This window comes from Hyperolius riggenbachi, chromosome 2 (genome assembly GCF_040937935.1).
Source record: "Hyperolius riggenbachi isolate aHypRig1 chromosome 2, aHypRig1.pri, whole genome shotgun sequence".
Taxonomy (NCBI): domain Eukaryota; kingdom Metazoa; phylum Chordata; class Amphibia; order Anura; family Hyperoliidae; genus Hyperolius; species Hyperolius riggenbachi.
The window spans coordinates 352656137-352672534 of NC_090647.1; the positions used below are offsets into that span (position 1 = coordinate 352656137).

Below are 16398 nucleotides of genomic sequence, written 5' to 3' on the forward strand. Positions count from 1 at the left end.
CGGAAGCAGGAAGGCAAAGACACCTGCGCTCCAGACGGCAGGAAAGGGGGCGGGCAAGCGCTGCAACCCACTCCCCAAGCCCCGCACATGGAACGCAGGAGTCAGAATAACACTGCGTCACCAGTGCGGGGGAAGAGGAGGAGGACAGAACGGAGCACCACGCGAATCAAACTCAAACACAAGTCATCAATGCAGGTAATAAACATATACATAATCACATCTCTGGCGATTGCCTTCTCACCTGATCTTCATGGTTGTGTGTTCATCGTCGCAGGGTGGCGACTAGATTGGTGGACACACATACCCTCTGTCGCTTTGATCTCTCTCTCTTTCAGGGCTATCTTGCCCTGCGTTTCTTCCCTTCGTACAATTCCTGTCTGGCGTCTGTGGCAGGGCAGAGGAGCTGTTCCTCTGCACTCCACAGCTCCACCTGTCGACAGGAATTTCCCTCTACAGGTGCATTGCACCTTTTGCTGGGTTCCCTCAAATGATACGCTTGTGGAGGATTTCCGCAGTGTCAGCGCATGTCTTGTGCGCTGATCACGGAGAGAATTCCACAATCGTTACAGTAAGTCAGCTCATCTTTCTGTAGGTTGTTACAGTAAGTCAGCTCATCTTTCTGTAGGTTGTTAGTGTAGGTCAGCTCATCTTTCTGTAGGTTGTTACAGTGTGTCAGCCCATCTTTCTGTAAGTTGCAGTGCAAGTCGGACCCTCTTTCGGCTAACCCCAACCTCCCTTTTTATGATGACCTCCCTTCAGGACCCCTAACCACGCTTCCAGCATATCACCTTCCTTATATTTAATCTTAACCTGTATACCCTTAGCATAAACATCTTTCCTGACAATTCACCAGAAGCTTAACAAATAAAATACCTCTTTATTCCCCCCCTAACACAACCTTTCAAATAAATGGCTAATTGTAATTTTTGTGTTGCGTACCTAACCCTAACTTATACGTTTTGTCATTTTCACCATCCCTCTACAGTCATCTTTTCAGGCCCCCAGTGCAGAGTTATTATAGCTTCAGTGCTGGGCTCCTAAAAAATCACTGAAAAGCCGATGCTGGTTTAGGCAAGTGCAGGCGCGCAAATCTGTGTTGCCAAAACTGTCTGATTTAATTAGAAAGCTTTACTTGATACCAGCAGAGAGAGATTAGGTAGCACACAACCATATCGGACACAACCATAGACTGTGGAGTCTGTCAAAGCTAAAAGAGGAAGCATAAAATTGTTACATAACAGACCATGCATCTCCTTAACTACCTAAAGACCGCTCCACGCCAATGGGCGTGGACGCGGCGGCAGCCCCAGGACCGCCTAACGCCAATTGACGTCAAGTCCTGGAGCCGGCTACTGATGGAGATCGTGCACAGGGTGTGCACACATCTCCTTCTCGGGGGATGGAGCTCCGCCCCCTCTTCAGTCTCCGAGTGGCTATTGCCGCTCGGGAGACTGTTAGACGGCGTGAACACCGTCTATTTACTCTGTGCAGCGCTGCGATCAGCAGCAGCGCTGCACTGGGGACAGCCGTGTGACACGGCTGTCCCCATGGGGGACAAGAGAGCGATCGGCTCTCATAGGCAGAAGCCTATGACAGCCGATCGCAGGATTGGCCGGCTGGGGGGGGAGGAGGGAGAGATTTACAAAACAATAAAAAAAAAGCAGGGATAGTAAAAAACAAAACAAAAATCACCAACATAAATATTTATAAAAAAAAAATAAACACGGGGGTGTGATCAGACCCCACCAACAGAGAGCTCTGTTGGTGGGGAGAAAAGGGGGGATCACTCCTGTGCTGTGTTGTCCGGCCCTGCAGCTTGGCCTTAAAGCTGCAGTGGCCATTTTAGTAAAAATTAGCCTGGTCTTTAGGGGGGTTTAGCACTGTGATCCTCAAGTGGTTAAAGAGAACCTGTACTGTCCGGTTTGTACAATAAAAAACATACCAATCGAGTCACTGGGATCTCCTGGATCCCTCTTTGCCGTTTCCGGCGCTCCCCGCTTTTAATCACCAGTGTTAGTCAGTGTTTACAAACAAATAACATGGCCACTAATCTGGAAGTGATGTTTGTGTGTGTGTGTGTGTGTGTGTGTGTGTGTGTGTGTGTGTGTGTGTGTGTGTGTGTGTGTGTGTGTGTGTGTGTGTGTGTGTGTGTGTGTGTGTGTGTGTGTGTGTGTGTTTATATATATGTGTGTGTGTGTGTGTGTGTGTGTGTGTGTGTGTGTGTATATATACACACAGATACACTAATGTGTCTGTATGTATATATGTGTGTGTATATGTTACGGCCAGAACCCGAAGTCTGGCCACTTCGGGTTCTGGACGGTCAAATGTAGAAGTGGCTGGCTGATGCGGCCTATGTTCAAAATAAACTTTCCCTGCGGAATTTGGCCGGCCAGAAAGCGTTCTGGCTAAGTGTGGCCGGCCAAGTCCCGAAGTGCCGCTCACCTCTCCTCCCCCTCTGCCGCTAGTCAGACCTCACATCAGGACGACCCGGACCGGAGAGGCAAAGAGAGGCAGAGCAGCACACGCACCCGCAAGACGCATACACTTCCATGCTGAAATGACGTCATTACTCACTTCCGCATGTGAAGTGTATGGGTCAGGGCGGGTAGTGTGCGGGCTGCTCTGCTTCTCTCCGCCGCTCTGATCTGAGGTCTGCACATAGCGCAGGCTGCCCCCCCCCCCCTCTAGCCATGCAAAGCGCGCAGCAAATCCCCCAGCCATGCAAAGCACCCAGAAAAGCCCCCCCCCCAGGCATGCAAAGCGCTCAGCAAAACTACCCCAGCCATGCAAAGTGCCCAGCAAAGCCCCCCAGCAATGCAAATCGCTCAGCATATCCCCCAGTCATGCAAAGCGCTCAGCAAAACTACCCCAGCCATGCAAAGTGCCCAGTAAAGCCCCCCCCCCCTTTCATGCAAAGCACCCAGCAAATTCCCCCACAGCCATGCAAAGCGCCCTGCAAATTACCCCCCCCCCCCCCCCGCGATGCAAAGCGCCCATCAAATTTCCTCCCAATGCTCTGCACCCAGCAAATTTCCCCCCCAGCCATGCTAAGTGTCCAGCAGATCCCCCCAGCCATGCACAGCCCCCCCCCCCCTCCATCCATGCATAGCGCCCAGCAAAGCACCCACCCAGCCATGCGTCCCCCCTCATCTGCAACTAATCACCACTGTAATTTGATCTCTCCCCTGTGTCACCTGACTGCCACAGCAGAGCAGCTAATTTAAAAGCACAGGATGTTAACAATATGTCTGCTCCCAAGAAAGCAGGATGTAGACACACTGCAGATTTATTGCAGGATTTGTATCAGCTGTAACTAAGAAATGCTTTTCTGTAAAAAGATTATTATGCTATATCTTTCACAGCAGAGAGGAAGTTCCGAGTCCATATAGATATGTTTTGTTTTAAACCATTCCATTGTTGCCCTGGCTTTATGTTTAGGGTCATTGTCTTGCTGAAAGATGAACCTCCGTCCCAGTCTCAAGTCTTTTGCAGTCTCCAAGAGGTTTTCCTCCAAGTTTGCCCTGTATTTGGCTCCATCCATCTTCCCATCAACTCTGACCAGCTTCCCTGTCCCTGCTGAAGAGATGCACCCCCCAAGCATGATGCTGCCACCACCATATTTGACAGTGGGGATGGTGTGTTCAGAGTGATGTGCAGTGTTAGTTTTCTGCCACACATAGCGTTTTGCATTTTGGCCAAAAAGTTCCATTTTGGTCTCATCTGACCAGAGCACCTTCTTCCACATGGTTGCTGTGTCCCCCACATGGCTTGTGGCAAATTGCAAACGGGACTTCTTATGCTTTCTGTTAACAATGCCTTTCTTCTTGCCACTCTTCCATAAAGGCCAACTTTGTACAGTACATGACTAATAGTTGTCCTATGGACAGAGTCTCCCACCTGAGCTGTAGATCTCTGCAGCTCGTCCAGAGTCACCATGGGCCTCTTGACTGCATTTCTGATCAGCGCTCTCCTTTTTCGGCCTGTGAGTTTAGGTGGACGGCCTTGTCTTGGTAGGTTTACAGTTGTGCCATACTCCTTCCATTTCTGAATGATCGCTTGAACAGTGCTCCTTGGGATGTTCAAGGCTTTGGAAATCTTTTTGTAGACTAAGCCTGCTTTAAATTTCTCAATAACTTGATCCCTGACCTGTCTTGGACCTGTCTTGTGTGTTCTTTGGACTTCACGGTGTTGCTGCTCCCAATATTCTCTTAGACAACCTTTGAGGCCCTCACAGAGCAGCTGTATTTGTACTGACATTAGATTACACACAGGTGCACTCTATTTAGTCATTAGCACTCATCAGGCAATGTCTATAGGCAACTGACTGCACTCAGATCAAAGTGGGCTGAATAATTATGCACACATCACTTTGCAGTTATTTATTTGTAAAAAATGTTTGGAATCATGTATGTTTCGTTCCACTTCCCATGTGTACACCATTTTGTGTTGGTCTTTCATGTGTAATTCCAATAAAATTGATGCATGTTTGTGGCAGTAATATGACAAAATGTGGAAAACTTCAAGGGGGGCCGAATACTTTTGCAACCCACTGTGTATGTATATATATATATATATATATGTGTGTATATATATATATGTATTCATGTTACAGTATACTACATGTTTTTATTACATAGTGAATCTGCACTCCGGTCTGGGATTCTCACAGTTTCTCAGCATGTGACAGGCAGCCACCTCAGCCTCACAAAGACAAGCTGAAACTGAGAGCAGTCTGTGAGGAGTAAACAAAGCACACAGAGCCTGCAGGGGGCATGCATAACTTGTATTCATTACAACAGAGGCAGCCTATTTCTCTCTGGGTCGACAAAGCTTGACAAAGAAAAGAAGATGATATATATTACAGAGACAGTGCAACTAGAAAAGGCTGCAGTAATCCAGACCACATTAGAACAGGTATAGGAACTTATAGGATAGAAGAAATAAGGCTGAAAATTGTGTTAAAGAGTCTCTTTAAGAAACCATCTTTACTGTCACATCAGTTTCGGAATACAGAAAGTGACTATTGCAAATGCAGGTTTATTTAAGTTTATTTTTTTTCAAGATATAAAATTGTCAGTTTGACATTTATCAGGTTGAGTTTGACCTAAGTGTTCTTTGTCAGCTTCTTGTGTAGTTATGAGCCCATATTGACTTGTATCCATAATATCTCCTCCCTCAGGCAGTGGAGAACTTCATTTACTCCTGTGCAGGATGCTGTGTAGCCACCTATGTGCTGGGGATCTGTGATCGGCACAACGATAACATCATGCTGAAGACTAGTGGCCACATGTTTCATATAGACTTTGGACGATTCCTAGGACATGCCCAGATGTTTGGAAACATAAAACGGTTAGTATGGGAGAGATCTACTTCTTATTTCACTTCAGGGCCCTGCTTGAAAGTTAATTTATGGACAATTTATCATAAATTGTTTTCACCCGCTGGGTGCTGAAATGCTTATTATATGGAGGAGGTGAAAAAACTCATCAGAGAAATGTTATTAACCTATTTTGGTTCCTGGACGTAGAAACTACGTCCAGGAACCATGCGCACTACCGCGCGCTCCCGCGGCCGATCACGCGCACTCCCACCCGCGGATTCGGTAGCCACGGAATCAATGTATCGGGCTATGGTGCCCGATCACTGATTCCTCTCCCCCGCTGAAAAAGCGACAGCTTCTCTCGGAAGCTTCGCTTTTTATGGCCGTTCCCTCCCCGATGCGTCACTCTAAGCGTGTGTTACGCTTAGAGTGATGTCATGTAAACAAACTCATGGCCGCCATCTTGTGGCCAAAAAGTAAAACTACAACAAAAAGTAAAAAAAAAATTAAAATCAACACACAATTACATTAAAAAACTATAGTTTACATCCCACCCTCCCAAAAATACCCAAATAAAATGTTTAAAAAAAAAAACAAAAAAAAATTACAATAAAAAAAAAAACATGTAAATATTTACCTAAGGGTCTAAACTTTTTAAATATCAATGTAAAGATGAAATATTTCTATATTTTTTTTATTTTAAACTTGTAAATAGTGATAGATGCAAAACGGAAAAAATGCACCTTTATTTCCAAATAAAATATTGTCGCCATACATTGTGATAGGGACATAATTTTAACGGTGTAATAACCGGGACATATGGGCAAATACAATACGTGAGTTTTAATTATGGAGGCATGTATTATTTTAAAACTATAATGGCTGAAAACTGAGAAATAATGATTTTTTTCCGTTTTTTCTTATTCTTCCTGTTAAAATGCATTTACAGTAAAGTGGCTCTTAGCAAAATGTACCCCCCAAGGAAAGCCTAATTGGTGGCGGAAAAAACAAGATATAGATCAGTTCATTGTGATTAGTGATAAAGTTATAGGCTAATCAATGGGAGGTGAACATTTCTCTCGTGAAAACGACGGAACGCGAATGGGTTAATTTGGGTCTCATGCAGACAAAAAAATGCTAAAATTATTAAAGGTTCTATTACCCTGCATAACATATGATGTGTGAAATAACAATAATACTAACAAAACTTGCAAGTTGGTTTAATTCCTGTTTATTTTTGAATAACTGCAGAGATCGTGCCCCATTTGTGTTCACATCAGACATGGCATATGTCATCAACGGAGGTGACAAGACTTCAAGCCGCTTCCACGATTTTGTAGATTTGTGCTGCCAAGCCTACAATCTCATTCGCAAGCATACACACTTGTTCCTCAACCTGCTGGGACTGGTAAGATAAGTCAGTTAATAAGAATTATAAAACTGGGATTATAGCAGGTTTTAGAGGGCTGAGGGAGTTTGCTTCATAAGGCACACAACTGATGTCTCCAACTCATTACTATAAGTTGTGTGCAGGGCTGAAACTAGAAGCGGCACCCACCTCGGGTATAACAACAAAAAGAGCATCCTAGCAGTGCTATATATATTATTTGTCAAGGTAGAGGTGCAGTTTGTTAACTTTCCCTTGATGCTAGAGGACTCTGTTCAGATCCTGGTTGTGTATAAGCTTAAGAATTGGTAGGCATATGCTTAAAATATTACAAGATCTCAGAAGGAGAAATAATAATAATGAACGGTGTAGCAGGTAATTTAGTTATGTTTGGAATGTCACTGTAATACTTGGAGGTCTGTTAGCTGTGTTAGTACGGTAGTTCCAGATTTAAGTCCTTTTTTGGCAGCAGTCTTTTAAGCATGATTACTTTTTTAGATAGATTTGATTTTTTTAGTCATCTTAGGGTGCTGACAGTAAGGTTAGTGTGATAGGATGCTTTATGTTAGGCTAGATAGAGGTTGGCTTATTTTAAAGGTTGGTGTTATGTTAATGTTAAGCTGTGCTTAAGGCTTAGGAAAGTGATCATGTAATAACTGAATTTAATAAACTGGAGGGAAGAACCAGATAAGAAGTGTAGTTATCAATTTCCCTTGTTTATACAACTCCAACACATTATGCAGAATTGTACAATAAAGGTAGGTGTGAGTGATATTATTGTCAGAAGAAGGCATTTCTTAATAAATGGTTAGAGTGGGAAGTTTTGGCATCACAGATTTTAACTGATCAATGTTATTGTCTTTATAAAGAAAAGAGTAAACATAAAACAACAAAGTTAACATTCAACAACTGGTGCCACCCAGTTTACATGGCAATAAACGGCAGAGCTGTTAAGAAATATCACACAAACACCAATCATAGAAGCCGTTAGATTAGAGCTTTCACTTCTAGTTACATTGGACGGAAATCCACAGCTCAGAGCGGTAACCCTGAGCTGGATCCATGACAGGTGTGTAATATGCAGGGCTGCCGCAGATCTATCTAGCGGTATGATTTTTAGGGTCTAAAAGCGTGTGAAAAAATCTGGACATAATCATAACGCCAGGGAGGTAACACAGTTTTCAAACAAGCTTATTCAAAAACAGAGGGTTTTTTCACCATACTGTGTAGGTGTAGCTTGCCATGCATGTAGATTCTATCACGCATCTGATGGGCAAAAGGAAGAAGAAAAGAGAGAAGGTAGAAGAAGATGGTAGTAAAGGTCTGCGCCCCCTGGCCTCCCACTTTATTTTTTTATTGTCTTATCGACCCATTGGTATCATGTTCAGAGATCCAGGCATCCCATATTTTGTCAAATTTTTGTGTGCATCCCCTACTAGTATGTGTAATTCTATACATGGGCAGCACTTGGTTTACAGCATCCTTCCACGCATTTAGAGATGGGGGAGTAGCAGCCTTCCTTTGGAGTGCTATTTCCCTCCTGGCGTAATAACAGAGGTAAATGTCACAGGTTTTCAAGGACCATTTAAACATGTTAAGCAGGGAAAGAAAGTTTTTCAAAAAGTAGAGGAGAATTGTTCTAAATGGGAGAAGCCAAAAAGGAAAGTATTGTAGCCATGTATGAATAGTAATTATAAGAGAGGAAGATATCAGAATGCTATCAGAGGAGCGTAGGGGGCAATTTTGCTGTACTGTAGAGTCCCTTCAAAGTAAACTCCAAGTGACCAAGAAAAGTAGTTTACTATATCAGAATTGGTCATACACTGTATATTTATACAGATGCATTTTCTGGGACCTGAGGACTGAGTTTACTATATCCAGAGATTTACTATACCAGAGTTTACTATAACGAGATTCTACTGTATTTGTGTATGAGACCAGAAATACAGGAAGAGTACAATTCATGAACCTGTAAGGGATGTGGAGTCGGACATTTTTTTTCTTCCTTTTAAACAATACCAGTTATCTGACATCCTGATGATCTTTCTGGCATCAATAGTATTTGAATCACATACCTGAAACAAGCATGCACAGTTATCATGAAGGAGTCCGCACACAGACTTATCGGAGCAATACACGTAAACTTTTATTGTCCCATCACATATGTGTGAAAAAATAGTCTGACCTGCATAGGCCTATGTACGCGTGTTCGGGACGCAACGCATACGAACGTACGCCATCCGCGTTTGTATGCGTTGCGTGGCTGATCCCATTCACTGTAGTGAATGGGTCAGCCGCACGTTTCTGCAAAAAATGTGTGCAGCATGCGTTCCCAGACCGCACTGGTCCAGGACGCATGCAGTGTGAAGATCAGACAGTGCAGTCTATGCACTGTCTGAGGTTGTGCGTGTCTGCCTTCTGCACGCGTTCCCAGAACGCGTGCAGTGTGAACTGGGCCAAAAATCTGATCTTGTTCAGTATGTATGGCTAAGAGGATCAGTAGGACTGCCAGACAACTGGTATTGTTTAAAATTAAATATATCAGCCTCCATATCCCTCTTACTCCAGGTTCCCTTTAAGGCAAAGCATAGTAGTTTCAGTTTTATGCTCAGATAGACTGGAAGGCGGTGGATAGATTGGCAGGGAAGAGACAGCAAGAAAGGAGAAGGGCGTATAAGCAGCAGCATTTGACTCTCATTGTACTGGTGAGAGAAGACCTGAGAGGTGGATGTTGCAGTAGTCTAGGCGAGGTCTACTGATTGGATCGTTAGCAGAAGCCGTAAACTGAAGTGCATAACTAGCCACACGTCAGTTGGTTGAATGGAGCGATCATTTGTTAGCATGACCGACTAACCACCGATTATCGTCCAAACCAATGTGCCAGGACGGATCAGTCTACATGGACATATTTGCTGTGTTTCTTACCATTGCTAGTACCCTTTTTTTAAACACATCCTGACTGACCCTTCGTCCCTCGTTCTTTTCGGGCAATGATGGTCAAGCGACTGTGTGGAGCTTTAGAGAGTGGAATGGAGGGAGAAGGTGCAAGTTTAGTTTTATCTAAGTTTCACATTAGACACCACTCAGACATCCTATGGTCACTGAATAAAAGCCTGAATGCTTTATCTGTATGCTTTTAGATGTTATCCTGTGGTATACCTGAGCTGTCCGACCTGCAGGATTTGAAGTATGTGTATGATGCTCTGCGGCCACAAGACTCTGAGGCTGATGCCACCACCTATTTCACCCGGTAATTTGTTGCTTTGTATCTATTGATGTTGATTTTTCCAAAGGGAACTTCTCTACATCAGACATTTAGCTAGTCTCCGAACAGTCTCTTATTCACTTTTACAACTCTCCCCCCCCCCCCCCCCCACCATAAAAAATAAATATATGTGGAAGGGTTTATCAGAGCTCTAATTCGGTACCACTTGAGCGAGAATTATCAAGCACATGTATGATCATGTTACTTGTAGTCTTTTATCTTAAACTAGCAAATTGGTGCTCATTGGCAGAGGATCGGAAAACATGTCGGTAAGTGTAAAATGTGTGGGTGTACATTATGTAGGTACTTGTTCTAAGATGTGTGTATAAGTGAACACCACATATGTTTATAGTGCAAAGGTATAGAAGGCAATAGTACAGTGTATATTGCGTGGGTATGTGTACAGCATGGGTATGCGTATAATACTTGTGGTAGAGCATGATTAGATATAGTGCACAGATGTGGACAGATTGTGTGTACATGTACAGGGCACTTGTGGGCAGAGTGTAGGTATGTGTACAGTGCACTTGTGGTAGAGCAGGATTAGATATAGTGCACGGATGTGGACAGATTGTGTGTACATGTACAGGGCACTTGTGGGCAGAGTGTAGGTATGTGTACAGTGCACTTGTGGTAGAGCAGGATTAGATATAGTGCACAGATGTGGACAGATTGTGTGTACATGTACAGGGCACTTGTGGGCAGAGTGTAGGTATGTGTACAGTGCACTTGTGGTAGAGCAGGATTAGATATAGTGCACAGATGTGGACAGATTGTGTGTACATGTACAGGGCACTTTTGGGCAGAGTGTAGGTATGTGTACAGTGCACTTGTGGTAGAGCAGGATTAGATATAGTGCACAGATGTGGACAGATTGTGTGTACATGTACAGGGCACTTGTGGGCAGAGTGTAGGTATGTGTACAGTGCACTTGTGGTAGAGCAGGATTAGATATAGTGCACAGATGTGGACAGATTGTGTGTACATGTACAGGGCGCATGTGGACACAGGGTGAGTACATATAGATCATGCTAGTGGACAGAGTATAGGTGCATTACAGTCCTCATGTGGAGAGTGTGTGTATATGTTCAGCCTACATTTCTGCAGAATACAGAAACATGCAGTCTGTTAATAAACCGAGCATGGTTACATGTTACATGACAGGTTTTGGACTAGTCCATCTCTTCATAGGGGATTCTCAGCAAGGCTTTTATTCTTTATAAAGTTATTCCCTTAAAAGTATTTAAACAATGATGCTTGCCAGCTTCCCTGCTTGCTACACAGTTTCTTGGCAGTTGGACAGAGCAACTGCCATTCACTAAGTGCTTTTGAAAATAAATAAATCCCTGAGAATCCTCTATGAAGACATGGACTAGTCCAAAACCTGTCGCTTCTGTCAGATTTCTACTAACTACTGTAAGTGACAGCAACATAGGAGAAAAGTAATCTCTGGCTCATTTAACTCTGGAAAAAAATGTACTTCTTATTTGTATATGTTTGCACATATTTTAAATGTTACAATTTTTCGACATTGTGCCCCTTTAATCAGTTGCTCTCAGTTATAACTGAAAGAAAACTGATTTTCAAAGTAATGCCCATGTTTTCCTGTGGCCTCTTTTACACTTAACACGTTTTAACTGAAATCTTCTTCCCAATGCACTGCTATTGAGAAAACGCGTACCAACGCGTACTAACACACACTAACTGATTAAGTGTAAACGGGGCTATATGGGGCTTGTTTTTGATGGCCTCTGCATTTAGTTTGTGATGCTTGTTTCTCTGAATGACATGGGTCTTGTTTCTGTGACTTTTTTTGTACACTGGTCTGCTTGGTTTACAAGCTCGGCATATACACAGCTCGGGTGATATTATCTGCAGTGCTATAGTACATTTGAATGCTGTGAGCAAGTGTTGTAAGTGGGTGGATTGGGGGGGGGGGGGGTTTATGTGTGACAGGACATTCCTTTACTGTATGTGCAATCCTTTCTTTCAAACCACAGCCAAGGGGTCTTTCTTCGGGAAACAGCGCCCACTTCAGCTTTTAGAAAGTACTCTGGGTGAATATTGGACTGTTTTAGATTATGTATGTTAATAACACATTTCTCCTTGTTTTCTTTCACCAGTCTCATAGAATCCAGTCTTGGATCAGTGGCCACAAAGCTGAATTTTTTTATCCACAACTTAGCACAAATGAAGTTTAGTGGTTCAGACGAGCGGTTGACATTGTCCTTTGCTCCAAAAACCCATACAATGAAGAGTGATGGGAGGATCTGTGATATCTTCCTGGCCAGATATAAGAAGATCTACAATCCCAATAAAGGATATGTAAGTAAATATCCACGTGGTGTCTAGCTTATAATTTTAATAGATGGAGACACAATTCTCAGCTTTCATGTCACTCAGTAAATGATGCACCACAACTGCAGCGTGGTGTAAACTTACTACAGTCCATTGCAACCAAAGGTAATCTCAGTAATCTGTAAGAAAGCACTATTGTTGGTGGTCAAATTTGTAACCTCAATCCTCCTGAGCATCACATCTCAGCACGGAACCTGCAGACAGGGTTAGGGGGGAGTCATCTTACTTACACTTCAAATTGCTTTGCATGCGACTCTGATACTTCCTTCTTCCAAAGCCAAAGGAAGAAGTATAAGAGTCACGTGGAACGTGAACCTCCACTTGACTCTGTGCACAAGTTCAGTGCTGATTGGATCTGAAGTCTGGTGCTTGGGTGAATTTGGAATAATGTTCTAAATTCAAACACAAATACTAGAAAACACATACAATTTACCAGTAAATTTGAACATAGCACTTGGTAAACATGGTAAGCTCATGGTGACCCAGAACCACTAGGACTTTGTAGTGGACACTTTTTATATTAGTCTTCCATTTAGATACCTTGCATGCTTCACCACATCATCTCAAACTAAAGTATGTGGAATACATTTTTTTTTATTCTTCCAGGTCTATGTGGTTAAGGTGGCTAGAGAAAGCCCACATGAAACCACTTATGTCCAGCGGTCCTTTGAGGAATTCCAAGAGCTGCATAACAAGCTGAGGCTTCTTTTTCCATCATCACAACTTCCCAGGCAAGTTTCCAGCTAGAATATTGAATGTTTAGATGCAGAATGGAGATCCAATTCCAAAGAAGGAATCCTGCTACACCGGCGGTGAAGTAAAAGTCCAATCTTTATTGCTTCATTGATGGACAGCACAGTAAAATGGCTCACGTGTATCGGAGCAGAAACATGGCTCCTTAGTCATAGCTAGCAAACAGGTGAAACACAGCAGGTTATATAGCTGAAAATACCCGCCCAAGAAGGTGTTACCTATCTTAAAGGGGAAGTAGCATGAAAGAAATTTTTTTTTTTTTACAACAAATGCAAAAATATGCAATAGTTTTACACACTAAAAACTTCAAATAGGTACAAAAGTACAAAAACAAACCTCCCAGACTCTCAACGTCTAAACAAACATAAGCTATTTGGATAAACTAGGCTGCATAACCAATAATAATCATAGAAAGCACCAAGAAATCCTTGCTTATTAAGTGTCATAGAATAGATTCAAGTCCCATCGGGCATTGAGACCAGACGGCACCCGTGTGCCCAACTGCCTTATCCAGAAGGCCTCACATTTAAGAAGCCTCCTGTATACTGTATGTCTCCCCCTTTCAACTGTCGAACAATTCTCTCCAAGCCTTGGAACCTAAAAGCCGACATATCTCCTCCATGAACTGATGGAAAATGTTTAGATACATTGAAGATGATAGATAGATGAAAATACATGGACACTTTTTTTTCCAGACCCATTCTTGATCTACTTGGACACTTTTGCCCGACCCACTCTTGGTGTACATGGAGATTCCATTGTTGCAAAGATGTGAACAAATCAGCAGTGTGAGAACTAATGTCATGCATTGCAGTGACTCATTAAGCAATGGTATGTCTTGTGATAATTCAACTTTTGAAAGATAATCACAGAAGCAGTAAGAACATGACCATAGTATGTGGTCTGATTTATTGGCACTGTTCTGTTGCGGTAGGATGTTTGCTGTCGGTGTTATGACATGGACACTGGGAACATGGACACTGGGAATCTTCCACTGACATAAGGCAGGGATCAAGAGGGGTTTGATGACCCTGATGGGGTCCATCTAGCTGAAGGATAACAGGAGGGTTTTGGGGAGCAGGCTTCAATTGTAAATATTCACTTATATGTGAGCTTACACTGTTCAACACTAGTAATATTTTTTTCATAGAAGTATGTCCCCCATTAACACTTCACAATTGCAATATACTGTACTTTGTGACGGAAGATCCCTCTTCTGATCTGTGTCATGTCAGACTAGTGGTGCTGTTCCTGCAGTGGTTCCCCACCTCCACTCACTCAGTTGTACAATCTGGAAAAGGAGGTGTACAATCTGGAAACAAGGAGGCCCTTCAATAGGGTTTAGTAACTTTTGTCTCATATTGATTGCATTAGATACACAACAAGTTATGAGATAAAGGGGGTGTATAAATACAAATGAAGACAGCCACACTTACTGTATATACAATATACTTTTTATTAGATCCACCCACACGTAGAGCATCTCCAGTGGTCATATGACCCATCACCATTAACCCCTTAGGGCCCTTTCACACTGGAGCAGTGCAGCATTTCTACCGTAGCCCGCCGCTAGGGCAATGTTAGTCTATGGGGCCTTTCACACCGACGCGGGGCGGCACAATGTGACGGAAGTGACTTTTCGGCCCATCCCCAACAGGAGGGCATACTTACGTTACCGTGCAGCTCTGTGGCGACGTTCGGCGGAGTCATGTAAGTCTATGGTGATGCATGTTTTTTAACCTCCCTGGCAGTACGCAGTTTCTGAGGCTGCGTCCACGGGAGGAATTTTTTGAATTAAACTTTTTGTAAAGCTTGTAGCTAGCACTAGGCTAGCCAGCATTGTGCCCCAAGTCCCCCGCACCCTTCTGATCTCCCCTGATCGCCGCCACTATATGTTACCTAACCGCGATCCCGCGAGAGTCGCAGCCTCCCCAATGAGCTTCAGTCGTCGCTATTGGGCGACGATCAGACATGACGTCTGACATCATGCTCAATCCCGATCCTCCCCATAGCGAAGCCTGGAGCTAGCGAAGTGCTAGCTAAAAGCTTTACAAAAGTTTTATCCAAAAAATCCCTCCCGGGGCAAAGAAATCCTCTGCGGCGGCTACCCCGAGTGTAGGTCGGGGTTACCGCCAGGAGGGTTAAAGTACCCACCACAAGTTTTACTCGTCGCAAACACGCTTCTGCACTGCTACTACTAATCTGCAGTGTGAAACCGGCCTTAGGGAATACAAATATTTTGGGAACTACATATTGGTGTCTGCCCTCTAAACAAATCAGAAAAATCAAGGCTATACATCCAGTATCATAAACATGACAAGGTATAGATAGAGCCCAGTACTCCCCACAACCTGACCCTTCTCACCCGAACTTTTGGGCTCTATCCTTTTTTCTTATAATACATTAGTAATCTGCAAAAAAGAAAGGGGGAAAGTATCATACAACCTGCACTGTACAAACTACAAATCATCAAGAAATTGTAGAAAACATTTCAAGCTAAAAGCATTTTTCCTCTCACTCAAAAATGTTATCTTGATGTATTAATTGAAATACATAAAAGTGTCTTATCCACTAATCTGTACTCCAAGCCCTCAGACAGGAATACCGTGTTGAGAACAGAAAGCTTTCATAACAGAAAGCCTTCTTTTTCCTCATTTATTTGATAGGTAGACAAGTCATCTTCTGTGGCTTCTCATGTGGAAGGAGATGAGCTGTTCACTCCCAGAGGTCCATGCACCAAAAATCATGCAGGCTGGCGTTTTGTGATTCAAAATGAACGAATAGCACTAGTGGGAAAACAGCACAGTGATTTACATGTTAGGGACGGTTTTCACTGAGACAGCATCGGTCTTACAGGATGCACGCCGGCACTTGCAGTGATGTGAGTCTGAATGCCTGTGAGCTGTGCCATGCATAGCTATAGAGATTCAGATGCGTGCTGTGGTAAACTGCAGCATGCCTTCCTAATTGAGCCGGCATGTGATTTGGACGGCAAGCCTATTGATGGATAAAAAGGATTTCCCAATTGAATCGCAAGCGGGGAAACCACGTGGGAATAGGCCCTTAATCAGGTTGCTGTTGTGATCGGCAAAACAGGCTCGTTTTGATTTTCGGATCTGATCACACTCTAGTAGAAAAGGATCCTTAGAGGGCTTCTGAGGGGTTTGTAGTCTCCTTTATCATTGGAGCCCCTTACATGTGATTCTCACATGAATGTATTCTGTCATGTAATTGGTGCAGGTGTAGAAAATTAGTAACAAGGTTTTCTATGCAGAGTTGTGTCATACTTTGTACTTTACAATACTGTACTGT

At 43.3% G+C, this 16398-nt stretch overlaps 1 protein-coding gene across 1 annotated transcript in view; it reads left to right on the top strand.

Moving 5' to 3' along the window:
- Positions 1–16398, top strand: part of PIK3C2B (phosphatidylinositol-4-phosphate 3-kinase catalytic subunit type 2 beta) — a 274534-nt gene that overhangs the window by 226610 nt on the left and 31526 nt on the right. The window contains exons 24-28 of the mRNA XM_068269615.1: positions 5183–5352; positions 6575–6731; positions 9851–9960; positions 12099–12300; positions 12940–13064. Coding sequence (XP_068125716.1) covers positions 5183–5352; positions 6575–6731; positions 9851–9960; positions 12099–12300; positions 12940–13064 — 764 coding nt within the window. The remainder of the gene's footprint in view (positions 1–5182; positions 5353–6574; positions 6732–9850; positions 9961–12098; positions 12301–12939; positions 13065–16398) is intronic.